The sequence below is a fragment of the Zootoca vivipara genome, chromosome 13, assembly GCF_963506605.1.
Source record: "Zootoca vivipara chromosome 13, rZooViv1.1, whole genome shotgun sequence".
NCBI classification, from domain to species: domain Eukaryota; kingdom Metazoa; phylum Chordata; class Lepidosauria; order Squamata; family Lacertidae; genus Zootoca; species Zootoca vivipara.
In genome coordinates this window covers 11,364,955-11,392,119 of record NC_083288.1, presented here as the reverse complement: position 1 = coordinate 11,392,119, position 27,165 = coordinate 11,364,955, and the positions used below count along the sequence as shown (strand labels likewise).

At 42.0% G+C, this 27,165-nt stretch overlaps 1 protein-coding gene and 1 long non-coding RNA gene across 3 annotated transcripts; one reads left to right on the top strand and one right to left on the bottom strand.

The window, feature by feature from the left end:
• Positions 1-438: 438 nt before the first annotated feature.
• On the top strand, positions 439-26,348 carry IMMT (inner membrane mitochondrial protein). 2 transcript variants are annotated; one of them, XM_035135456.2, is made up of 15 exons: positions 439-592; positions 5,192-5,265; positions 5,894-6,080; positions 7,374-7,497; positions 9,576-9,707; positions 11,935-12,021; positions 13,305-13,441; positions 15,754-15,857; positions 16,175-16,310; positions 19,395-19,524; positions 20,759-20,773; positions 22,100-22,323; positions 23,322-23,453; positions 24,242-24,371; positions 25,371-26,348. In XM_035135456.2, the coding sequence occupies exons 1-15, from the start codon at positions 551-553 to the stop codon at positions 25,976-25,978; spliced, it is 2,262 nt and encodes a 753-aa protein (XP_034991347.1). In that variant the 5' UTR covers positions 439-550; the 3' UTR covers positions 25,979-26,348. The 2 variants fall into 2 exon arrangements, with proteins under 2 accessions (XP_034991347.1, XP_034991348.1); XM_035135457.2 differs by lacking the exon at positions 20,759-20,773.
• On the bottom strand, positions 20,625-22,147 carry LOC118094784 (uncharacterized). The gene is made up of 2 exons (XR_004693779.2): positions 22,015-22,147; positions 20,625-21,482 (listed from the first exon to the last, which is right to left on the bottom strand). It is a non-coding gene; the product is annotated as an uncharacterized LOC118094784 (long non-coding RNA).
• Positions 26,349-27,165: the final 817 nt, after the last annotated feature.

The window sequence follows — 27,165 nt, the reverse complement described above, 5'->3', positions numbered from 1 at the left end:
GAGGTTGCTGCTATTGTTGTTGTTGGGTTTTTTTTTGCAATTATGTGGTGTATACATTTTATGATATACAAGAAATACAATTCTGTTGTGAGATGTGGCAACTTTCCCCCACACTGTGTCTGGGCTAGCGATTTGATGTTGCTGATTTTATGTTAAAACGGTTTGTGTATTTATGTATTTGATGCTATACCACTTGATTGCAGAAAAACACACACACCCTCAAAGGAGCACAAAGAAAGAACACGGCCTCTATTTTTCCAAGGACTCGGAAACACACGGACACAAAGGCTGCACCTACTCTACGGTTGTTGCTCTATATGCTGCCTAATGTAGGCGGGCTGATGGCGGTTCGCCTTCCGATTGGCCGCCGCGGCACAGTAGCGTTCCCTCGCGCACCGCCCGCCCCCTCCGTTCGGATTGGCGATCCGCAAGCCCCGCCTCTTCAGGCGCTCAGGACGCAGACGCGCACACGCACACGCACGCAGCGTAGGGCCCGAGGCTCGCTTTACCGCCGCTTTCCGTCGAACGCCTCCCTCAGCGAACCGGCATCATGCTGCGGGCCTGTCACCGCGCGGGAAGCACAGCGGCTCAGGTGAGCGGGGAAGGAGAAAGGCGTGAGGGGAAAACGAACGGGCGGCAGGAGCCTTCTCGCGCGCGGGACGAAGGCGAAGGGCGTCCATGAGCCCGCGCTCGAGCTTCCCCACCTGGCTCGTGAGGAGGAGGGAAGACCCACGAAGGAGCCCATTGGCTGCCCCTATTGGGGTGGGGGTGGGTGGGCAGCAGGGGGCGTCGGCAGCCGAGGCGGAGCCAGGACGACTCGCGTGGTTTGTCTTCTTTTAATGAATAAATTCAAGCCTACATTTCCCATCATGCACTGCGGGACGCTTCTACAGTATCCATATCCCTATCTATTGTATATTTCTGCCCGTATCTCTAGCTAGATACGTGGCTGCAAGTCTAACCGGGAGCTTTCGTGGTTATTTATTGCCTCAGAGGCGGGCGGAAGAGAGCGAAGCCGGAGTCGGCCCAAGAAACGCTCGTGGGAACGCATGCTCGCGTGCAGAGGCGCTGCTGTGGATGGGCGCTCCCAGTTGCCGTAGGAGGCGGCTGGGCAGGGTCGCCACCGGAGGGAGGGAGAGAGGGCTGCTGGGTCTTGTAGGCTCCTTGGGTGTCACCTCTAAATCCAGAAAGAGGGCCTCGGGCTCCACGGATTTCTCTCACCACTTCTTGGAGTTTTCACATGAAGCAGCGAACTGGCTTCCAGGGATGTGTCCTTTGGCAAACAGCGCCGATCCATTTTTTTAAGCCGGCGAGGCCCTTCTCATAGCTGGTAGAAGGACATGACCTTGCTTTAATTATTCTGTGTCCTAAAGGTTACACTGTTTAATATCTGCAGCGAGAAGTGTGCTGGAAAGTCAGCTTCCTCATACATATTAAGCAGGCTGTGGTGGCAGAAAACATTCTGCACTTACTCTTGAGATGTTTGTTTTACAGGCCGCAGTGTCAAAAAGAGATTCTAGGGCTGAGCCTGGTTGCAGAGCAAGACCTGGCTGCCCCACCTCCTTCTGTCATCCATTTAGAAATCTTGAAACTACTATTCTAATTAACTAGTAACAGTTTTGGAAAGTGTAGTGGCTTTGGAGCTTCATGCTTGCTGGGTTTTTCTTGAAAGCTTAAAATTATTATTTTTTTGCAATCAGGTATACCTGCCATTTCTATCATGGAACTCAATGTGGCTTTCAATGATAAAATATACAATGTAAACAGCCCATATTTATCATTTATGAGGGAGCATCCAAAAATGCCTGTTGAAACAAAGTCTTGCTGGAAAGTGTGCAGCAGTTGGTCCAGATAAACTTCTGTCAGGGTAGGTTCTAGATTCTGGACAGCGTAACAGCAAAAACAGAACAAAAACCTAAAAATTTCTTGTGCACACCCAGCACATTTCTGTGGGGGACTCAGAACAGGGCCTCAGAGGTAGATCTTAATGCCTGGGGCGTTTCCTTTCTGATGAGGTGATTATTGAAATAAACTGGTCCTAGACTTATGCCTTCAAAAGTTAACAATAATAATTGCACTTTGAATTGAGCCCAGAGACAAATTGGTAACCAATAAAGATGACACTAGATCATTATAATACCACACACACACACATTTTCTGCGGTAATATGAATTCAGAGCACCTTATAAGCTTTAAGATAATGGTGAACAATAAAAGAATGTACCTGTATTAAAAAGGGGGAAGCACATGAAAAAACATGCATCAAAAAGAACAGCTTAAAGTGGTAGTGAAAAAAGACGCAATGGCATACTTAAAACTTTCCAAGATGTAAGCCCTGCTGAGTATAGTGGCACTAACTGCTGAGTAAACATATGTAGGATTATGCCGATAAAGACCTTGCCATAAGAACACACTGAAATCAGCCCTGTTTCCAACATTCTAAAAATGGACAATGTGGTGCCCCATCAAGCAGTCGGGGTGCCACAATTGAAGAGGCCCACTTGCTCGCTTATTCCTGCCCACTGAATTCTGATGTTTAGATTAGAAAAGCAAGAGCTTTGGTGGGTGTTGTTAATGAGTTCTTTTTGTGAATCCTGTTAGAAAAGGGACTCGAGGATGAAGTTGGAATGGAGTCCCAGATTGCTTATTACGGAGTTGTTCTTTTTGATTTACAGTACAGTATTTAGAAAGAAGGCAAAAAGGGAAATTCAAAGAGACAGCTGTGAAAATGTATGGGACTATGACCAAGCCTGTAATCCTATACAGTGGTATCTCTACTTACAAATTTAATGCGTTCCGAACACACATTTGTAAGTCGAAAAAATTTGTAAGTCGAATCCCATAGGAATGCATTGGGAGAAAAAATTCGTAAGTCAAAGCAACCCTATCTAAAAATTCGTAAGTAGAAAAAATCCTATCTAAACCGCATCCAAGATGGCGGACGGAGCTCCATTTGTAAGTAGAAAAATTCGTAAGTAGAGTTATTTGTAAGTAGAGGTACCACTGTATGCGCTTAGTAGGAGTGAGCTCCATTGAGCATAATGGGTCTTAGGTCTGAATAAATATGCATGGGATTGTACTGTAAGACATAGCCAGTTTATACATACTTTGGTGTAACTCATGTTAAATGTTAGTGGGACTTCGGTAAATGTGCATGTGACTCCATATGTCATTTTGTTGAATTTTCTGACCTTCTCTAGAAACTACTCAAAATATGTTTTTAAACACCGTAAGTAACTTTCATATGTTTTGCTCTTGCTGTTCAATGGCAAGACAATCTTATCATCTGGTCTATAATCATTTGTGCAGTTCAGCAGAGCGAGAAGTTCAGGACTGTGTACTATAAACTTGCATATAACTGAATGAATTGTATAGTGAGATTATTGTATTTCTGTATGCTAGGTTTCTGGGGCACCCTTGGGGTGCATTGGGCTGGAAAATACAAGCTACTAAACAACAGAGCTTAGCATGCAGAGTAAAAGCCGTCACACAAATTGACCAAATACTTTGTTGTCTGACTATTTTGAAGCCATTGAAGTCTCACAACCATAAGTACTGCCAATTCTGAACTTTTGAGTGTGGGTGTTCAGATTCTAGATGCCAATCTGTTTGGCATTTTCAAAGTTATGTTTTCAATTGGTGGAAACTCCTGAGCTGGGGTGTGTCATGGAATACAGACTTCCAGAGTTTTCTATTTCCTAACTTCACATATGGTTTTAATGAAGGTTTTGGGCATCTGTTCTTCCTGTGGAAAAACAGTCATGCCAACACTTTTTAAGGAGTATTACAGTACTGTGGGGATTTTTTTTATATAAAAAAGGTTTTTTTCCACAGAAAGATATTTGCTTGTTAGTGGAAAACCTTTTTAGATTAGGATATTAAAAATGATTACCAGAATATCATGGGCATGTGCGAATATTTTATATAACATTGCAGCAGCTCAGTGAAGGGAATTCTAATTTCAGTAAGTTGTTGCAGTTTTTAGCTAATTAAGTTTTAAAACAAACCAGTGTCTGACTGAATTTAATATTGCTAACAATATTTAGATGCTAATATTTACAACCCACAACCCTGCAAGCTTTTTTGTGTGTGTCTCATTTAGCTTCTGTAAACTGATACCAATACTGTTCAGAGTGACTCAATTTATCAATTGTTTTGAAAGAGACCTCTTGAAATGAGATAATGTTATATCATGATTGCAAGACTTCCTCTCAATTGTAAATAATAATAATAATAATAATAATAATAATAATAATAATAATAATATATTTATACCCCACCCATCTGGCTGAGTTTCCCCAGCCACTCTGGGCAGCTCCCAATCAAGTGTTAAAAACAATACAGCATTAAATATTAAAAACTTCCCTAAACAGGGCTGCCTTCAGATGTCTTTTAAAAATAGGATAGTTGCTTATTTCCTTGACAACTGATGGGAGGGCGTTCCACAGGGCGGGCGCCACTACCAAGAAGGCCCTCTGCCTGGTTCCCTGTAACCTCACTTCTCGCATTGAGGGAACCGCCAGAAGGCCCTCAGCACTGGATATCAGTGTCCAGGCTGAAGAAAGGGGCGTGGAGACGCTCCTTCAGGTATACAGTACAGGACTGAGGCCATTTAGGGCTTTAAAGGTCAGCACCAACACTTTGAATTGTGCTTGGAAACATACTGGGAGCCAATGCAGATCTCTCAGGACTGGTGTTATATGGTCCCGGTGGCCAAATAAGGTTCATAAGTTTTTTAAGATCGTAAAATGAGCGATAAAAGGTAATCTGCTTGGTATAATTTTCAGTTAGCTTGTCTGGATCTGAGGTAACAATATTTCATGATCTTGCAATGGAGTTAGTTAGATAAATACGCTACTCAATTTGTTTAAGTGTATTAATGCAATTGTATCAGTAGTCACTTGCTTGGTTACCTGTGGCAAATAAAAACGGCTTCCAGATGACCAGACAAAGTAGCTTTACTAAATAACAAGAACGTTAATAGTTGGTGTTCCTTCAGAGTGGGCCACTAATTTTATGTATAGGTATGTGTTAGCAGAAGGGATAATGAGAAAAAATTTATTTGCAAGTCTCCTCTTAAGAAAAAGCGAAGCCGCAGCAACAGAGCAATGATTCTGTGATTCTTTGAGCTACGTGGAATGGGTTTGAATGGAGCCATTGCTAATCATAAGTTTCTACTTTTTCCTTTAGACTTGTCTTTGTGGCAAAAGTTCAGTCCGTCCATTACGTCTGGGTCGTGGATATGCTACATCTGGAGAATCTGGGTAGGTAAAGCCATTTTTTATATAATCCTCAGTGGGGTATTCCTTTTGCTAGATAAACCAGTGCCTAGCAAAACATTTTTTTTTCACACTTTTTTATTGGGTCAAAAAAGCGAACAAGAAATAAAGTGTGAGACAGTCTTTTGCCACAGGATCGTGCCCCCTCCACATAGATCAGCCGAGGCCATTCTGCACATCATGTCACCAGCTGGTGTGAATGTGTGAAATGAATTTATGTGTGGTAGCTAGATTGCGGAGCTGTGTGGCTTCTGCCCTGATGGTGCTTTGACAGTAGCTGGATACTATACCATTATTATTTTTATTACATTTATTTATATCCTGTTCTTCCTCCCAAAGGAGCCCAAGGTGTTAGAGAAAGCCCTTGGGGCTTATTAAGTGTACAAGGCTAAACATTATTATTTTATTTATTCAATTTATATATCACCCTTTATCAGAGGATCTCTGGGTGTGGTGTAGCCTCCTTAATTAAAGGGACAACATTGTTTTAATTGGCTTAGAAAATATTAGACAGCTGTAGTTTTAGGTACTAAACATCTGTAATCCTTGATGCTTTCTGACTTGTACTATAAATTTATTATTGTATATCAGCATGGACTTTCTTTTTAAACAGTGTCTCTGCAGGCAAAATCATAGGAGCCAGTGTTTTGTTTGTTGGTGGAGGAGTAGGCGGAACTATTTTATATGCTAAGTATGATCCACGCTTCCGAGAAAATGTAGAGAAGACCATTCCTTATTCGAGCAACGTCTTTGACATGGTACTGGGTCCTTCTTTTAGTATTCCAACACCAAAGAAGCCAGTAAGTTTCTATCTTTGCTTTAATAACACACCTGTCGTTTTTCCAATTCTTAAGTTGTGCTTTAGATTTTGCACACTTAATGCCACTGAGAAACCTAATTGATTAGAAAGCTGGATATCTTATTCACTGTCCTCATGCTTCATAACCGTGATTCAACTTTTGGGGTCAGAGTTCTTGTAAGCGTTTCATGGGTGTACTGAACGAGGCTGTGATTTCACGGGTTATGAAATCTTACTTAAAATGTATGCTGTTTAAAGCTGCATTTGCACACTTCTGTTCCTGATTCTTTTACTCCTATCAAAATATATTGGTTAACTGCCACACTTTTATAGCACTATGCAAGTTTTCATTGAGATAAACTGGTCCTAGAATTGTCAGATTCCAGTTCTGAGAGAGTGCTTGCTTATTAGTTGCATAGAACAGGCATGTCCAACAGGTAGATCGTGATCTACCAGTAGATCACTGGACGTCTGTGGTAGATCACCGGTAGATCAGTGGCTCCCCCTAAAAATCCTTGGCTCCCCTAAAAAAAAGCTCAACATGTTTGCCCTGCACCCCTAAAATGACCTGAACCACCAAAAACAGGGTTTTCCTTCCTAACAAAAAGAGCTCAACGCCGCTTTCCTCTTCCCCAAATAAGTTCAATAACTTCTACGTGAACCCCCCCCCCCAAACAGAGCTTTCCTTCCTAGAAAAAGCTCAACAACTTTGACCTGAACCCCCCAAAAGGGGGTAGATCACTGCCAATTTTTAACTCTTTGAGTAGATCGCAGTCTCTTGGAAGTTGACCACCCCTGGCATAGAAGAAAGGATTTCACCAAGTGCCTTCTGTTCCCCTTGTAGTCTCGTGTTGACAAAGAGTGCCCTTTGTGAGTGCCCTCACATGTGCACACGATATTTCAGTGTGCGCAATGAAATTTCATACTGCGCAATGAAAGATATAATCTAGCCTTGGGATATGTTGTCACTTTGAAATGTTGTTTCGCTTCTGCTGCTTTTCTCACACTGCCCCAAACCGCTTCTTCCATCTTGTGCAGGGTGGGACTGATAGGAGTTGTAATTCAGCAACATCTGGAGGGCTACAAGTTTCCCACTCCGGTCTAGTAGATAACAGCATTTATAAACAATGTTTTCATTTATAATTATTATATAAAAATTATTGTCCATTTCCCCAAATGTAGAGATTCATATGGACCTTGCCTTTTAAGAGTTTTGCATATTTAAGTGGTATATCTGTCTTACAAGCATTCTTCATAATATGCAATTCAATGAGATTTCCCCCCTTACACACAGATACAGTCGGGTCCATTGAAAATCTCCTCTGTAACAGAGGTAATGAAAGAATCTAAACAACCTGCTGCCAAAACTGCAAAGAGTAAAACAGAGGTACCCTCAGCTGCTAGTGAGAAACAAGAAGGTAAGCTTATAAACCTTATGAACATATGGGGGAGGGGATTGATTTGTTTATGAGCAATTTATGTTTTGGAACTTGAAACTACAGCCATACCTTGGAAATCAAACGGAATCCGTTCCAGAAGTCCGTTCAACTTCTAAAACCAAAGCGTGGCTTCTGATTGGCTGCAGGAAGCTTCTGCATCCAATCGGAAGCCCCATCGGATGTTTGGCTTCCAAAAATAGTTCACAAACGGGAACAATCAGTTCTGGGTTTGCGGCATTCGGGAGCCAAAACTTTTGAGAACTAAGCTGTTCAAAAACCAAGGTACGACTGTATTTGTTTTGAGAAGCTTTTCAGTTGTACCAATTATTATCTGATACTTTACATTAAAGACAAGCCTTGGGAGGAGATTTTGGATTAAAGAATGTTCTTTGCAACCTTTCCTTCCAAAAACTCACATACATTTGCAAAATTCTGCGTTGTGTTCATATGGTGCACATTTATGGTGCAGAAAGCATGACAATCTAAATCACTAAATTTTATATCTCACCCTTCCGCTGAAAGAAGCCAAGATGGCAAACATCTGCAATAAAAATACAATTTTAAAAAACCCACATAAAACATTGTAAAACCATTAAAAACTTCTGAAAACAATGAACATGCAACCAAATCATCAGTCTGGATAAGCACACTGAAACAGAAACATTTTCAGCAGGTGTTTCTTCTTGACACCTATATTAAATAATCCATCCTTCTACAGTATTGACCCAGTATAGAAAATGAGCCCTGTACTGGTGTAAAGTAAAGGTAAAGGACCCCTGACTCGGGTTGCGGCACTCATCTCACTTTACTGACCAAGGGAGCCGACATTTGTCCGCAGACAGTTGTCCAGGTCATGTGGCTAGCATGACTAAACCCCTTCTGGTGAAACCAGAGCAGTGCACGGAAATGCCATTTACCTTCCCGCCAGAGGGGTACCTATTTATCTACTTTCACTTTGATGTGCTTTTGAACTGCTAGGTTGGCAGGAGCTGGGACCGAGCAATGGGAGCTCGCCCTATATCATATATATATATATATATATATATATATAGAGAGAGAGAGAGAGAGAGAGAGAGAGAGAGACTCACCACCATCCACTTATGGAACAATTGAAGAGAAATAAGCCAGTTAATTTGGACATTCACTTTTAATTTATGCCTAGCCAATCTGGTTATAGCCTGGTGAGATTGACATGTGCTTGGCAAAATTGGAAGGGTTGTAGTCAGCATGGCATTTATCTTCATTTGAGGTCGGAATGCCCACGAGTAGAAAGATTTTGCGATGAGATACTAAGGAGATCAGCATTGTGACTGGACAAACAACTGTTGAAACAGGAAAAATAATGCTTTTTCATTGTTTTATCTGTGGGCGTGTGATTATAGTACTTACAGATTTGATATTCATACCTGTCACAGCCAGACTTGTGATAACATAACTGTGGAAGTGTAGTAGAACCCCTACTGTAGTTCTTGGGTATAGTGAACTTTGGAAAATAGACACTGGGAAGCTTAGACATCAAATCCACATATCTGAAGGCCAAGTAGAATGGGATGTCTTTTTTTGCAGAATGAAGTTTTTATTTTTCATGCTAATAAGCCTGAAAGTACAAGGGTGATCCCAGCACCACATGACACATTTTGGAAAAATAATTAATGATTGGAGGGTCCAGGAAGGTACGATCATCTCATGTTGTTTGCATATTCCTTAAACACCTTTGTCTGAGGAATACGATACAGATGGATTCCTCCTTCTATATTATACCTGCAATGACAGAGAATATTATGTTCCCTTGGCTGTCATATAGTTCTAGTTGTTATTTTTTGTTTATTGGTGTTGTTGGTTGATGCATACAAACAAACAATTGTGGTTCTGAATAAAGTTTTTCAAAAACCTTAAGAAAGAAGAGCAAGGACCAAATAAAAGCGGTAAAAGAGGCTCAGAATCTTCAAATCGTTTCTCTTTTTTCTTTTTTCAAAAGTTACTACCTTCAGATGGTATGTCAAGTTATTAATTTTTTGTCATGGTTTTAATTTTTGTTTGCATGTGGATAATTACAGCATGTTCAGAAGCGGCTCAGATAATTTCAGCAACAGGTGAAGCTGTTTCCGTTCCAGCTCCAGGCATGCAGGAGACAGAACAGAGCAAAAGCCATGCGCCTCTTGAAGGAAAACACAAACCTCCTGACCTAGGTATTGTTTGGTTCCTTTTGCAAACTCCTGGCCTCTTTACTTTTGAAATTCTGAAAGAAAAGAACTTCGCAGAGCTAGAGTTAAATTCTGATGAATCCCTTTGGTTGTTCCATTGTTTTCTACATTCGTATACAATGTAGTGATTGCTAGCTTGGTGCAGAAACTAACGACCTAACTTCCTTATGAAGCAACCACCCAGCTCCTAATTCTGTCCTCTTGACCCTTTTTTGAAGGCTCTTTTTTTCTTTTTCTACAATGGTCTCTCATTCTGACAGCTTCCCTCTGGAGAATACAGAGGGAAATATGAGCATATATAAATTTATATTGTTAACATAATCAAGTGTGGCAAGACAGTCTGTCTCAAAATTGGAGGGCTTTGTGATAAATTGTCAGTGCAGGGAAGTTGAGTAGGTAAGAATATATATTAACTTCTTAGAAATGTTGTCTGTGTTCCCTTTCGACTCTGTCTTTGACATACTGCTGTTCTTCAGCAGTTGTGCTTATTGTTCCTATAACCCTTGTTTCTGTCTCCCTGTCTGAGGAAATTTAGATTTTTCAGGGTGGGGTCTTATATTTATCTTGGCTACTCTGGAAGTTAAGATGAATAGTTTTAATGAATTAAGAATAAAAAATAAATGCATAGCAAAAGTGTTCAAAATGCCACATATATACAATATTCACATCCTTTCTTTTCTGTACTTTTCTTTCTGGATCTGAGGTATGGGTGCCTTTTCATAAATGTATCTATGCCCTTTCACTTCTTTGGATTTCAGGAGAGAGTAAGAGTATCAACATCAATCTAAACCACTAAAAATATTTACACTTTATCTAGGTCAGAAGTGATTAACTAGTTGTCTTCAGGCTGCTTGCCCTCTGGTGGCCTTATCAAATTTTAATCAAGATACATGAAGGAAAAGAGACTATACTTGTAAGTGATGATAGCATTCACCAGGAATTTTGGCTGTATTCAATAGCCTAGCCAGAACCTGTGGTTATAAGGACCTTGCTCCTGCCCTTCAAAACAACTTTATACATGTTTCTCTGAAAGAAAGTCATTTTTCTTTGCCCAATAAAGCTTACTCCCAGGTCAGGAAGTGACCATAGAGTTGCAGCCACAGGTCACTTCCTCATGCAGTGTCTCCATGGGACAGTGGTTCCCAACAGGTGGTCCGGGGACCCCCAGGGGTCCGCGAGCTATGCCAGAGGGGTCCGCAAGATGCTATTAGAATACAAAATATATTAAATATATTTCGTATGATAACAGATTTTTTTGTTTTGGCCGCTTCCTGCATGACAAGAGTCTAGCGCAAAACTAGAATTAAATGAGGCAGTAGTTCTTCTGTATGCCGTTAGGTGGCGCTTTACAAACACTACTATTTTGCAAAGAGGGAGCGCGCATTCTACTAACGCTCACCTCCCCAAGATGCTTTGCACGCGTAGGCTTCATTTGTGCGCTACTGCGCAGGTATCCTGTCTTCTCCATTCCCCTCCCTCCTCCCTGGACTCTTATAAAAAGACTCTTAATTTGGCTCTCACTTTTTAATTTTAGGATTAGGAATTAATGGAGGTCCTTGTCACAATAGCGGCTCGATGAGGGGTCCTCGAGAAAATTTTGTTGGGAACCCCTGCCATGGGATATTGAAGACGGTTTCTTCCCAGGTCCACATCTTGGAGATGGGAACAGGCAATCGTTTGGGGCATTGAATGACCAACGTGCTTTCAGCATCTTGGCTGCCCACCACCACATTCAGGTCCAGTTTGCCTTCTGGGGCCAGAGGAAAACCCACCACCAAAATGGGCAGCCTCAACATACCCCTCTACCTTGAAGTGGGCAGAGATTTTCTCTTTTGTTGCACTAAGCCCTTCAAAGTTCTGAATTGGTGCAGAGATGACCCCATTTTCAAAACTAGAGAAGAAGGCTGGGACTCTTTGTATTACACTTGTTAGAAGGCGAACAGAAATATGGAACATGGGTGGTTACATTGTAGTGTTAAGTTCTTGCTGATTTCTGAATGTAATGTCCTTGCTGAATTTATTATTGCTAGGTGGATTGGTTTAATCATGGAGCATGACCAGCCAAGAGATCAGTTTGTTGGCAAAATACACTTCTAGAACACTGATCTCTCTGCTGTTTCTTAACAGTGAAATAGCTGCCTCGTGAACAAACTTTTATCCATCTTGGTTTTAGTTTTCAGTGTTTTATTAAAATGCAAACCTTTATACCTAGGCGAAAAACGTGTAAAAGAGAGGCCAGCTGATGAGGTTGCAGCTCGTCTTGCAAAGCAAGATAAAGAGGAACAAGCGAAGGTTTCTGGTATGTAGGCAAACAGTATACCTTGGCAGTTTCAAGTTCGGCTTGCTTTTCAGCTGCAAGAGCAGCTGTGTAATAAAGGTGGCTAGTTTTTTGAAGCATTCTATCACTGTAAAGCTGAAAGCTGTTTTCATAAAATTTCACTTTGCCCTGTAAGCTTTGTCTTGGCATTAAAATGATCTACCTGGGGAGTGGTATATTTTGTCCACATTTTCAGTATGAGTTGCAGTAGTTTAAGCATTTTGCTTTGGAGTGGAAGCATCTCTAACCATTTTTCTGCCCTCCCTGAATGTAACTGCAACTTATTTTGGTGTATAGATTACAAATTATTCATTTCCCACCCTTAACTGCTATATCATGTAAGCAGTGGAACCTGTTTTACAATTTCACACCGTACATTCACTCACAGCTTAGGCTCCGTGCAGTAATGCTTTCCCCCCAGGTCTTTCAGTTGAGAGCCAATCAAAGCAAAAAAAAATGTCTTCAATTGTTTCTGGAAAGTGCAGATAGTGAGCACATATCGTTATCTCGACAGGAATGCTATTCCACAGAACAGGAGCAGCTGCACTGAAAGCTCTTATCCAAATTGCTGTGGAGTTGGTTTATTGTATTTTTAAAATTGTGGGAGAAGTTCTCCTGCAGACTGCAATGACCTGGGTATATAGGAATAACCTGGTCTCTTAATACTGTAATACTTAAACTAACTTTCCCCATATGAACCAACTCAGATCCTGTGATCATAATCTCAGCCCCTTCTTCATGTGCCTGCTCCATAAGATATCTGGAGGATGGCAACATGTGAACGGGCCTTTCCTGTGGTGGCTTCCCATTTGTACAATGCTCTCGCCAGGCAGGCTTGCCTACTGCTTTCATTACATATCTTTAGGTGCTAGGCAGAAATGTTCCTCTATGAGTAGGCCGTTGTCTGATGAAAAAATCTGTGGCCTTTTTCAAAGTGTGGGGGTTTGTTTCTTTAATTTTGATTTTGCATTTTTATGCTGTAAGCCGCCCTGTGATCTTCATATGAAGGGTTGTATATACATTTAATCAATAAAATACAGTAAATTATATGTTAGCTCCAGCATCTTGAACGTGGCTTAGTAGCAGATTGGGCAGCCAGTGCAAATCCTGCAAGCTGGTGGTAGTTTGCCCCCAGAAGCAGCCCAGCTGCCATAATCTGAGCCAGCGGCATGGACCAGATGCATAGGGGAAGAAGAAAATACAAAGCCATGCTATGCAAGGTGAGAAGTGGACAAGCCAAATTGTTTTACTTCTTCTCTCACCAGCTCTTGCAGCGACCTTGGAAAGTGCTTTGAATGGCACTGCTCGTGCAACCGTGCATGCGATTACACTCCAGGAGGCTGCCGTGCAGGCTGTCAATCTTCATGCCCAGAAGTTAAGAGAGGCTATGGATAATTCTGAGGTGTGTGGGTTTGCTTAATTACTTTAGAATGTGACTTACAATTAAATAAACCCAAAGCTACTTTGCTTTCTAATGGGGGTATATGTCATCATTGTCGTAGTTATTTGTAATATAGGAAAGGAATTTTGCCAGGACTTCACGAAAAAAGAACAGTTTGTGTATGTGCATTATGTAATATCTGTATGAATCTGCCAGAAGTCATCCAGAGTTTTGGAATTGGGTATGATCCGTATGCAGGCTTCATCCATCTCTCCTTTTCATCTGACCCAAGTGTAGCTGTGCAATGAGTAAATGGCTGGATGAAATCTGCCCCCTCTCTGCCAGCATTGCTCATAAGAGACCTGTCATTCGCTTTACCATACCACTCCCCCTTCATGGGATTAGGAGCATGACTGTCAGGAAGCCCTTATTTACCATATTGCAGCAATCAGGACTGGAGAGAACAACCCTACTTTGCTGTTACGATGATGTTTCTCCATGGGACAACTGTTGCCAAGAAGATTTGAACTGGCTTCTCTTGATAGATACCTATAGATAGGTGTCCAGTTGTTTACCGGCAGGATTCCTATTATCCACGCTGCTACAATCACCCATGCTCCCTTCCTTTCCTTCCTGTGTCCACTGTCTGACAATCATGGGTATCTTCTGTCATCAACACTGGAGGATCCCCTCGTTATTTTGGTTCCAAGGACTGATGTTATGGGTAGTTCTTATACTGTATTTGTGTCTTTGTTGTTGTTGTTGTTGTTTAGTCGTTTAGTCGTGTCCGACTCTCCGTGACCCCATGGACCAGAGCATGCCAGGCACTCCTGTCTTCCACTGCCTCCCGCAGTTTGGTCAAACTCATGTTCGTAGCTTCGAGAACACTGTCCAACCATCTCATCCTCTGTCGTCCCCTTCTCCTTGTGCTCTCCATCTTTCCCAACATCAGGGTCTTTTCCAGAGAGTCTTCTTTTTGTTGAGGTGGCCAAAGTATTGGAGCCTCAACTTCAGGATCTGTCCTTCCAGTGAGCACTCAGGGCTGATTTCCTTCAGAATGGATAGGTTTGATCTTCTTGCAGTCCATGGGACTCTCAAGAGTCTCCTCCAGCTCCATAATTCAAAAGCATCAATTCTTCAACGATCAGCCTTCTTTATGGTCCAGCTCTCACTTCCATACATCACTACTGGGAAAACCATAGCTTTAACTATACGGACCTTTGTCGGCAAGGTGATGTCTCTGCTTTTTAAGATGCTGTCTAGGTTTGTCATTGCTTTTCTCCCAAGAAGCAGGCGTCTTTTAATTTCGTGACTGCTGTGTCTTTATTTACCTTAATTAATACTAGCTTTTACTCAGTATAATGGCCTTCCACCTGGTGCTGATCCCAGCCTCCAGTTTGACTTTGCCTCAAGTGCCTCAAAGACCACCTTCCAATGAAGGGTTTTTGGAAAAACCTGCACAGTACTTGTGGGACATTAAGAACGTTCAACCTCAGGACTCTCACTCTTATTTGCTTTAGTGCAACTTCTCTGACAAGACCATCTGCAGATGAGCAGCATGTCTCATATGATGAGAATATGATATTCTTTGAGAGAGAGGAAGATGGAGAGAGGTCTGGATCCATCACAGTTGCAGACATGACCTGGTGTCCTAGCCAGAATGATTGGTCTCAGCCATTAATGGATGTGGATGCTAGTTAAGCCCTGCTGTCTTGCTATGACAGTTTTCTGTGATTATGATGGTTTGATTTTGATATTTTCATGCAGTGGTACCTTGGTTTACAACCATAATCTGTTCCGGAGGTCCAGTTGTAAACCAAAACAGGTTGTAACCCAAGGCGTGCTTTCACCAATGGGGCCTCAAAAAAAAAGAGGGGGGGGGTGTTTAGTCCAAAAAAAGGGACACGCACTTCCGGGTTTGACGTTGTAATCCAAAACGGTTGTAATCCAAAGCGGTTGCAAACCAAGGTATCACTGTACTTGATTTCTTAAACTATATCTGAGAAGGTGACTCTCATGATAACTGGAAATTTTTACTCACTGGTGGATGGATGGATTCTGATGTAGGTCTGATCTTCCTTTTCTGCTGCTTGTGTTACATTGTGCAGACTTATTTTCTGCTTGTGTAGAAAAAAACATTTGTAAAAATACATGTTGCACAACAAATTTGATGGCAAACTACTCTAATCATTTTCCATGTTATTTGTAAGCAGGTAGAATTTATCAGCTGAGGGGGCATCTGATAGATTTTTGGCAGTTTGTGTAAGTGTGTGCTGATTTCTAACCAGCAGTTAGAAACCTGAGAAATTGAGGATGATTGTGCACTTTGCTAGGTTCCAAGTGATAAAAAGGCAACTCAGTGGAGGACTTTGGAGGAAGCATTGAAGGATCGTAGAAGAGCTGTGGATGAAGCTGCAGATGTCCTTTTAAAAGCCAAGTAAGAGTTCTTAGTTTCAGCAGTAATCCGGTAGAAAGCAAACAATGGGATTTTATGAAATTAAGATGATAAAAATAATAAAATGTTTGAATGTGACTTATGTAATAGAGCCCAATATGGGGCTATGCATGTAAAATAGCTTTTTATGTAGACATCAAGCTTGATTTTCAGTGGTTAGGAATAGTAGGCTCAGCCCTCACCCCAACAGCACTCCCAAACATGCCATGGACTGACAGATTTTATATTTCACGTTTTTCTTTTAACTAACAGACTGTGAATATTAATATAGCTAATTGGTGGCTTCTGATTCTGTTTAGAGAAGAATTGGAGAAAACGAAGGAAGTGATTGATGGTGCCAAGAAGTCTCAGATTCCGGGGGCCAAACCTCACATCCAAGCTGCAGAAGAGAACCTTCGTCATATGATTGTTGATCTGGACAATGTGGTCAAAAAGGTAAACTTTGGCCAAATTAGCTTTAACGATTTCCAATTTAATGCTTATGAATATGTTATATTCATAACATATTCATAGCATAACATATGTTATATTCACATTGTGAATATAACAGAGCACTTCAGTACTTGTGAGATTGTCTTTGGGATACCGGAGCATCTGAGAACCTCATCTTCTAAACTGCTGTATTTGAACTAGAAGGAAGTAGAGAGTGGTGAAAAAGTCTTATGACTTTTTTACGTTGGCAGAATCTGTGACTTTGATATGAGTTGTACAGGGCTTGAGGGAATGATAGTTATTGGGTACAGCCGGTGCTTTTTTTTCTAAAAAAAAATGTTTGGGGTACTCTCATTTTCCTACTCATATTGAAATACTGCCCCTCAATGAGGCCAAACTTAGATTCACAAAAATGTTTAGGGGTATGCGTCCCCCCGTGTCCTCCCAGAAAAAAATCCGCTGGGTACAGCACATAAAGGCACAGCTATACTCAGAGATGGCACTCTGCTGCTTTTTCTTGGCCTCGAGCCTAAGATTCAGGGAACCTTTTTGAGTACAGGCAACCTCCCATATACACACATTCAATATGCGCGCAACTGTGCACACACGTATTGCGCCAAATTCAGAAGCGACCCCCCCAAAGCGGCATGGGGGGGCAGAACAGGGTGTTTGCAGAATTTTTCGATTATGTTTCATATATATGCAAATTCACTTGAATGTGCGGTGCCTTGGAATGTAACCTCTGGGTAAATTGGGAGCTACCTGTATTTGGAAGATGCTCAGCTCTTTGTCACTTTCCTTGAGATATTTCAAAATCAATGTTATGGGCTGTGTGGCAGCTGGTTGCTAATAAAGTATTAGTAAGCAATCGAAAGGGCAGAGGAACCAGAGACCAAATAGCAAACATGCGCTGGATTATGGAGAAAGCTAGAGAGTTCCAGAAAAACGTCTACTTCTGCTTCATTGACTATGCAAAAGCCTTTGACTGTGTCGACCACAGCAAACTATGGCAAGTTCTTAAAGAAATGGGAGTGCCTGATCACCTCATCTGTCTCCTGAGAAATCTCTATGTGGGACAAGAAGCTACAGTTAGAACTGGATATGGAACAACTGATTGGTTCAAAATTGGGAAAGGAGTACGACAAGGTTGTATATTGTCTCCCTGCTTATTTAACTTATATGCAGAATTCATCATGCGAAAGGCTGGACTAGATGAATCCCAAGCCGGAATTAAGATTGCTGGAAGAAATATCAACAACCTCAGATATGCAGATGACACAACCTTGATGGCAGAAAGCGAGGAGGAATTAAAGAACCTTTTAATGAGGGTGAAAGAGGAGAGCGCAAAATATGGTCTGAAGCTCAACATCAAAAAAACCAAGATCATGGCCACTGGTCCCATCACCTCCTGGCAAATAGAAGGGGAAGAAATGGAGGCAGTGAGAGATTTTACTTTCTTGGGCTCCTTGATCACTGCAGATGGTGACAGCAGTCACGAAATTAAAAGACGCCTGCTTCTTGGGAGAAAAGCAATGACAAACCTAGACAGCATCTTAAAAAGCAGAGACATCACCTTGCCGACAAAGGTCCGTATAGTTAAAGCTATGGTTTTCCCAGTAGTGATGTATGGAAGTGAGAGTTGGACCATAAAGAAGGCTGATCGCCGAAGAATTGATGCTTTTGAATTATGGTGCTGGAGGAGACTCTTGAGAGTCCCATGGACTGCAAGAAGATCAAACCTATCCATTCTTAAGGAAATCAGCCCTGAGTGCTCCCTGGAAGGACAGATCGTGAAGCTGAGGCTCCAATACTTTGGCCACCTCATGAGAAGAGAAGAATCCTTGGAAAAGACCCTGATGTTGGGAAAGATTGAGGGCACTAGGAGAAGGGGACGACAGAGGACAAGATGGTTGGACAGTGTTCTCGAAGCTACGAACATGAGTTTGACCAAACTGCGGGAGGCAGTGCAAGACAGGAGTGCCTGGCGTGCTCTGGTCCATGGGGTCACGAAGAGTCGGACACGACTAAACGACTAAACAACAACAAGCAATTGTGATCAGGCACAGTAGCTCTCCGTGTATGTCTCTCTTAAGCTTCTGGAAACAGGAGAGACCACGTCTCTTTTTAGAACTGCTCTTTGTGATTTAACTTAATAAGCTAGTTCAGGCAGTCTGCTTATTAAGCTGATAACAACAAAGAAGCATTTTGCATGTGCATGGAGCCACTTTTCTCCTTTCTCTACACCAAACAAGTAGGAAGCCTCTAATTAACCATACACCCCCCCCCCAAATTTCATCCAAATTGGAAAACCATGGTTACCAGCTTTGGAAGAAGCTAACAGTAAACCTTAGTTGAATATCCTGGCTTGTTCAGAAGTTGCTAATCATTGTTTCTTGGTTTGGATGAAATGGGAAAGTGTGGCTAATTTTGAATTTCCTGGTTTTTCCACTGCCAAATATATGCAGGCAAGACTTGTGCCAATTTTGCTTTAGCTGCTCTTACTTTGTAACTTTTTAAAAATGCTTTTTGGTTCTGATTTTTGTAATGTACCAAACAGAGTAAAAATGTTTAAACCAATGAACCAGTTAGTGGCTGTACAGTAATTTAATGTCCCTGTTCCTTATCTCCTCTGTTTTCAAGAGGATAAAATGTTTGCCTATATAGCTTTTCTGTTGACATTTGATTCCTCTGCCTGCCTTTTATCAGATTCTGTATGCATTGCAAATGTAGTTGTCCTAGTTTAGGCCTTTCAAGTTAGAAAATAACAAATATTTTGTGTCTGCTCTAAATATTCAGTACATTCAGATGAGTATATTGTATAAAAGCCCTTGCAACTACCCCTCCCTGCTTTAACTACATGCATTTGCAATTAGACCTTTGCCCTAATTTCCAGCTGAGTATATAATGCAGTGACTTCTGGTATCTGCAAAGAGTGGTTAATGAATTTGGATGAGTATTCGAATATTATTTAATTTTTAATCTGCTTCATTGTGTTGCCAGCTAGACATATTGACAGTGCCTGGTACCAGTGTTGTATATCAGTTGTAACACCTGCCTTAATTTTGTCTTTTCTCTTTTTTTCCTTAGGTGCAAGCAGCCCAGTCAGAAGCTAAAATAGTAACTCAGTACCATGAACTTGTAACCAAAGCAAGACAAGAATTTCAGAAAGAGCTTGATAGTATTACTCCAGAAGTTCAATCTGGTTGGAAGGGACTAAGTAAGTAATATGTTTAGTTGTGGTCCTGACCATCTCTACTGGTACGCCAAAGTTTAGAGCGCTAAATAAAGCTTGCATTGATTTCCCAGTTTGGCCCAGGAGCCCATTCCTCACAAAACACACCTAACATAATGTGTGATGTCAGGTGTGGGGGCAGTAACTTAAAGGGAGCTCTTGATTGTTCCTTTGTCACTTTGATGAGCTATACTATGGTGTTTGGGAACTTAACGGGTTTGGTGCAATGTGTGTGTGTGCGTGGTCACACATATTGGACACGGCTAAAATGTTTGTTGCCTTATATATTTGAGCTTTTAATAAACAGAGGGGTTAGGGTCAAAAATTAAAATGGGGAAAAGCTAAAAACATTCAAAAACCACAAGTTAGAAGTAAAAGAAAAAGGGTGTTCGTTAACCTAGATAAAGTCTGATTTACAGAGAAAAGAGAGGCAGGATGTACATTTCCTTTATTGTTGTTGGAACAGTAGTTAACAGCGGTACCTCTGGACCGTACGCATCCAGAGCAGTACTTAACCTGAAGTGCTGAATCTGCGCATGCTCGTCACACGATTCAGCGCATGCACGTGACGTCATTTGCCGCGTCGGCGCATTTGTAACCCAGGTTGTACGCAACCCGCAGCATTCGTATCTAGAGGTATGACTGTATGAGAGTTTGTTTCCTTCACTCAGCTCTCATCTAAGTATTTAATAGAAAGAGGGTAAAGAAATAGATAAACTATGGATGAATAACACATTTGAAGGGAGTGTGTGCTTGTGCGCTCAGTTTATCTGAATTGGGGGCACTAAGTTGTACCCTCTCAGAAGGGAGTACAATAATATTTTTAAGAAGAATATCAGCATGCACACTCTAGCACTGTTTGCGCTTTTAAAAAAGGTTAAAAACTCTTGCATGAAATCTGGGCTTTTTGAGTTTGGTGGGGTCTGATAAAGCTTTTCTGAAGGACAGAAGACCTTTTGAGGGGGAGAAACATTAGGCGCCCTTCACCCTCTCCAAGTCACGGCCATAACTGACTTAGATCGCTGTAAGCCTCAACTTCAGCATGGCCCAGACGGTTTTCTGAAATGAACCATTCCATGCTGTACTTTCAAGTATACTATTTATTAATGATTGAATTGTCTGCATCTGTGCTGTTCCACTCCTGCATGCTTTTAACAGCTTGTTGATCTGCTTCTGTGGACATGCATTGATTTTTCCAAACCTTCATTTTCTCTTGCAGAGATAACTGATATCGGTGAGTTCTTTTCTCATGTCTGTTTTCTGTAAGCGCTGTGTGTCTTGTGCATTTCTTCTTGGGAATGGGATGGCAAGAACATGTATCCAAGTTGCTTCAATTGTTTGGATTTTTACTTCTAAGATTAACTAGAATTAGCTCTAGTTTGGTGTGTTACTAAAAAGAAGATGATATGTTTTGACAATCACAAGGCTGTGAGTGTAGATAATCATCAGTGCACCTCTAGTCATATGTGACGGTGACATGAGTAAAAACATATCCCTAAGCTGTCTGGAATGGCTGGAATGGAATGTAGGACTGAATGTAAAAATCGGTCACTTAGACCTATGCCACCAGTGAGAAAATATATTATAGCAGAAGAGTCAGTTATTAAAGCCCCAAGAGCAAAACATCTGTTTTCTGCTTACACCAACCCCTCTGTAGCCTCAGCAAATTGACCAGTGGGGAGCATGTTGCAGTAAATGCCCATCTTGTATATCACGCATGCACATACTACACAAATACTATGCATCGGGTGGTTCCTGCTGACATTGGAGAGAGGCTTGCTTAGGATAAATTAGGTATTTGTGTGCTGTAAGACCCTTCAATATCAAACCTACCAGTACTAGTTTTAACATGAATGCGTTTGCCGGCAGACTTCATCCTTTATATTCAGACCAAAATATTTGCTGCAGTATTCTTTTCAGCTATTCCAGTGTTTCATTTGGCTCTTTAAGAAATAAAAGTACAATGCACAAATTTACTTCTTAACGTTATTGTTTTAACAGCAGTTGGTTGACTCCATGAGACCGTTCAGAAATCCGATTTAAGCTCCCTCCGCCAATGCAATTTTGGTCCATTCTTTTTTACATGAATCCACAAATCTCACTGTATATGCTATGGTTTTTTGTTTTTGCTTGGGATGATCTTTGGGTAAGAAAATACACTTGTAAAGTATATTTTTGCTTTTATCAGGTTAGGTCAGTGGGCATCACTTTTTTCCTCCATTCATTTAATATTAGTCCCAAGCCCCAAAAGGTATCCTGAAATTTTAGACTCAACACAGATGACTTCCTTCTTCTAGGTGTGAGAATTATAATGAGAGAAGCTTAATTTGGTGGACATTTTCTTTGAAAAGCACAGAAACCCCTCTTGGGTTTCAGACCTGGCAGCTTTCTTTTGAGTGAACAGCATTATCCTGTGTTCTGAACCAACACAGTCATATTTGACCAGTCACATCGGTTTAAAATATTGTCTATTACCTGCTTTGTTCATGCAGATAATTAGATTATAAAGGTCTGGTGTCCTTTTTACAGTTTGATGTATCTAACCGTCTTCTCTCTTCAGCTGGCAAGCTGACAGCAGACGACTTGAACTCTCTCATTGCTCATGCTCACCGACGTATAGACCAACTCAACAAGGAGCTGGTGGAGTTGAGAGTCCGAGAACAGCAGCACATTGAGACAGCCCTGGAAAAGCAGAAACTGGAAGATAAAAAAGCTTTTGAGTCAGCAGTAGCAAAGGCACTAGAACATCATAAGAGTGAAATCCAAACTGATCAGGAAAAGAAGGTAAGCACTGTGCTTATTTTCTAGTCTTGTCATTATCATTCTCTCTCTCTCTCTCTCTCTCTCTGTGTGTGTGTGTGTGTGTGCGCGCGCGCGCGCATGCAGCTGCACACACAAAGTTTTTAGTTGTTTGAAAGGGAAGAACACAGAATGTTAATTCTGCTGAGTAATATGAGCAGATCTCCATACAGCTTTGTACACTGTGGATCTGGTTCTCGATTGGTTTTTTAGTACATACTTTCAGTTACTCGGTTGCCCTGCCCAGGGACCCACCTTAGACACAAGATCCATCTACCAGCAGACAATGTCAAGGGAAGCATTTGGACCAATTAATAAGTGGAGCTGGCTGCAGTTGCTGTGATGCAGGTTGTTCAGAAATAAGGTGCAGTTCCTGGCAAATTTATGGGAAAATGCCATACTCTGTGCATCATCAAACCCGTATGACCATGCACCCATCTGAAAACTCTTTTTAACTGTTTTCTTCAGTCACTAAGAAGTCTTGTAAAAATCCTGAAAAAGCTGCTCCTTTAAGAAAATAATGTACCTGCATTTTACTGTAAAAGAAGGAAAAATAAGAAAGTGCTCAACAGGTTTTCTTTGTTTTTGTTTTATTGTATGCACTCCCTTTAACCTCCCCAGCGTATTCGCAATGAGACACTTTTTTTCCCTTTTGCGATTTTTTCAATTAGACTTCAGAGGACAGATTCATTTTAAGCCCGTTTTGCTATCAAAAGCACTCTTTGCTCTTTTTAAAGATGGGGAAGGCAGTCAGAAATTTCAAAATGGTTGTTGTAGCGACAAGTTCAGCAATGTATTAGTTCACGTGACACAGGACTGTTTACTAGGGTTTTGTAGATCTCTTAGGGAATAGGTCCCATTACTTAGATAAAATTGCTCTTTGTCCAATGGCTCAGGTGTGGGTATCTGTTCTTGTAAAATCAGCTAATTACATTGGCCCCTAATAGGCTACAAAGTGGTGACTGCTAGTGACTTTTTGGCAGGTTGAAGAAGCCAGAGAAGTAATGGAGACTGAAATGAGGACTCAGCTCCGCCGGCAGGCTGCTGCACATGCTGATCACTTGAGAGATGTGCTCAAAATCCAAGAGCAAGAACTCAAGCTGCAGTTTGACCAGGTGGGGTTTGTGATGATTGTGAAGGGTCTGTTGGCTTTGAGTGCAGCATTGTGCTTCACTATAGTCTCAAAAGACTTTTTAATGTATTTTTAATGCATTTTTATTGTTGGAAGCCGCCCAGAGTGGCTGGGAAAACCCAGCCAGATGGGGTGGGTATGTATGTATGTATGTATGTATGTATGTATGTATGTATGTATGTATGTATGTATAAATAATAATATTATTATTGCCTTCTTAAAATCTTCCCCCTCAAATAGGCACTAAAAATCTGACATCTTTAGAAATGGTTTTTAAGATGATTGTTGGTGTAGCAACGTTCGAAACTCCCGTTGTTCTAGGCGCGTTTTGCGACAGCGAATTTCATTAATGTGAGCAGTTTCTGAGCTCCAGACACAGTACTGCACTTAAAATTTCAGAAAACTGCCACTGCTGGAAGTAAAGAGGACCTTTTTCTGCCTCCCCTTCCAGCCACTCTCTGAAGCCTGGAGAAGGGACCCTCATAAGAATATTAGGAGGGCGGCCAGTGGAAGTACCTTTTTTGCAGTCTTACAATGAGAAGTAGACCATGTGAAAAATGAACATTAGATTTTAGCTGCAGTTCATTCATTTTCAGCTTTGTATTGTTATAAAAAAGCGCACCTAGACACTCTACTGTGGTGCCCATAACCTAGGTTTAAGGTTCCGTTTAGCTCCTCGCTTTCATATCTCTGTTTCTAACACTGTGGTGTACTTGCCTTGGGAAGATAAGTGTTCATGAAAGCTTATTTTGATACTGTGTTTCGTTCCAGGACTTGTCAGAAAAACTCGGTGAACAAGAAATGCAGTATAAACGCCTTACTCAGGAACAGCTTGACAATTTCACTCTGGATATCAACACAGCCTATGCCAGGCTGAGGGGAATTGAGCAGGCTGTTGAAAGTGAGTGTGCTGTCTGGCTATTTTTGTTTTCTGATTGAGTAACCCTGATCTATCATACTAGCTCCAAGCATGCCAGTACCCCCTGGAACCAGGTGTGGTTGGTTGGAATGGTGAGGCAGTCCCTGCAGCTGATCCCTTTGTCAGGCACAAAGAGGCGGATACTACTGCTTGCACTGATTTGTGGGAACAAATTGTGATCTCCCTCTGCTTCATGTGCAGCTCTCTGCTCCTTATGGTATTCAGCTATGTTCTACTGAGTACACCACTGACTTTAACGGACCTAACTTATTAATTTCAGAGGGTCTGCTCCACACCAAAATTCTGGCACGACCCTTTGTGAATTGGGAGCAGACTGAAGGACTTTGCAATGATGTGATATGCTCAAGCTGAAAATGCTAGACCCGGATAACTTTTTCATTGTATGTGATGTATTTAGGGGAGGCCTCAAGAGTTAATTTCCAGCCACTAAAGAAAGAATTGCCAGACCAAATCAGCAGAGGCTCAGGCACACTTTCCCCCTCTTCTCTATGACAGAATGTGGCGGGAAGGAGCTTCTCTTCTGTAGATAACATGCATAGGTCAACTTGGAAAGGCCAGATCTCAGTAGATGCTTTGCTTGGTCCTGTAGGCTGCCAAATGACCAGTCTGCACAGCAGCCTTTGCCAACCTGGCTCCCCCAGGCTTTGGACTAGAACTCCCATCAGCCACAGCCAGGTTGGTGGAGCCTGCTATACATAAACAACTTTTAAGCAAACTGAGTACCACCTTAGTTTGAGAGCTGGTGCAGCGCACGGGATATTAAATTGGAGTTGATGTCACTGGCTCAGGTGTATCCTGTTGCAAGCCATCATTCTGTCCAAGCCATGCACTGGAGTGTGAAGTATCAATATTGCCCTACAAAGTTACTTCTGTTGGGCTTCTTGAGCTAATGTACGAGCCACTTAATCACTGTTTAAAAGTGGGCTTGCTGTTAATCCATTGTGGAATTTTATGTTACAGGCCATGCTGTTGCTGGGGAGGAAGCCAGGAAGGCCCACCAGTTATGGCTTTCGGTTGAAGCTCTAAAGCAAAGCATGAAAACTGCATCTGGAGACAGCCCCACCGAGCCCCTGGAGAGTGCAGTAGAAGCCATCCAAGCCAGCTGTTCTGACAACACGTTCACCCAGGCCTTAACAGCTGCGCTTCCACGAGAATCGCTCAGTCGGGGAGTGTACACGGAAGAGGCACTAAGGGCACGCTTCCACACTGTCCAAAAGCTGGCGAAGAGGGTGGCCTTGATAGACGAAACGAGAAACAGCTTGTATCAATACTTCCTCTCTTTCCTTCAATCCCTTCTCCTCATGCACCCTCAGCAGCTGAAGCCGCCTTCTGAGCTAGGCCCCGAAGACCTGGACACATTTAAGTTGCTCTCTTATGCATCCTATTGCATCGAACATGGAGACCTGGAGCTGGCAGCTAAGTTTGTCAATCAGTTGAAAGGGGAATCCAGGAGAGTGGCTCAGGACTGGCTGAACGAAGCTCGGATGACGCTAGAGGCAAAACAAGTGGTGGATATCCTGACTGCCTATGCCGTTGCTGTGGGTTTAGGAACAACTCAGGTGGACTGATGCAGATGAGCTATGCAAGACTACCGTGTCTTCAGAACCACGCAAATGCAAGATTCGTAACAGTGCCGGGGAGGAAACCAAAGGTTTAGATCTAGGTGGTTTTTGAAACCGTACCAGAGTTGTGATGTCACTTGGCAAGACGTGGTGTTCTGTCTCTAGTTTTCTTCTCACTTAGCACCGGTTGCATTTGTATCTCTCCCCCCCCCCCCTCAGCCATTCATCATGTCTGGAATGTTTTTTTGCAGCTTGCATAACAAAATTTTAAGTTTCCAGGTAACTGATCTGGCTTGTGAGCCAACCAAAATAATGTTTATAACCTCTATTACTGATTCACCCACTTGGTGCACTTAAATAAATGGTGTTAAACCCACCATCTTGCTTTTCCTCCCCCAGTTTCTGCATAGATAAGTACAGCAATATCCTGAAAGAAAATAGTTGCTCTTAGGATGTTTACTTAAAGGTGGTATGTGATAACAGGACTATGAATTCTGAAGTTCTCAGGAGTGCATGAAATGTGGAATTCTGGACAAAGTACTGTGAATAGATGCTTTGAAGTGTGTAGGCAATCCTCGCTGAAAGACTGGCTGATTAAGATTCCTGATAAGGCCAGCAACTTCAATTTCTTTTCTACCTAATGTAAATGTTGCTCTTTAATAACTTGCCAGATACATCTTTTAAGGGTAGTATGCCAGACCATGGTGCAAATGATTCTCTTGAGCATCTCCCCAATAAGGAAATGTTACATTAGAGCAGGGGTCGGCAACCTAAGGCCCGTGGGCCCACGGGTCGTTTAACCGGCCCACAAGCTCCCCTTTGGTGAGTTCCTGCGCGCTGCACTAAACCAGCACAGCACGGGAACTTGCTTCCGCGGCATCGGAAATCGTGCCGATGCACATGCAATCCAGCCCGTGGATGGATTTCCGCTGGAGTGAACCAACCCAGGTGAGGTAAACCTTGCCGATGCTTGCACCAGGGGCTTTTTTTGTTTTGTTTAAACAGGCATGATAGAGGTTATGCAGGGTGTAGAAAAAAAATACAGTTGACTTACAGAGTGCACCGGGGTTGCACTCCAGGAACTATGTGTATAACCAGAATCACACATAGTCAAAGCAACTCTGGAACTGCCCCCATGTGAGCATCTCTACATTTTTGAAGCTGATGCACTGAGCAGACCTTGCTCCCCAAGA

Bases quoted from the DNA above. Each gene is read 5' to 3' on its own strand.
- IMMT (XM_035135456.2), top strand. From the start codon at position 551: ATGCTGCGGGCCTGTCACCGCGCGGGAAGCACAGCGGCTCAG. The intron at 12,022-13,304 runs GTATGTAGGCAA...TTCTCTCACCAG, and splicing joins GGAACAAGCGAAGGTTTCTG to CTCTTGCAGCGACCTTGGAA. The intron at 16,311-19,394 runs GTAAACTTTGGC...TTTTTTCCTTAG, and splicing joins TGGACAATGTGGTCAAAAAG to GTGCAAGCAGCCCAGTCAGA.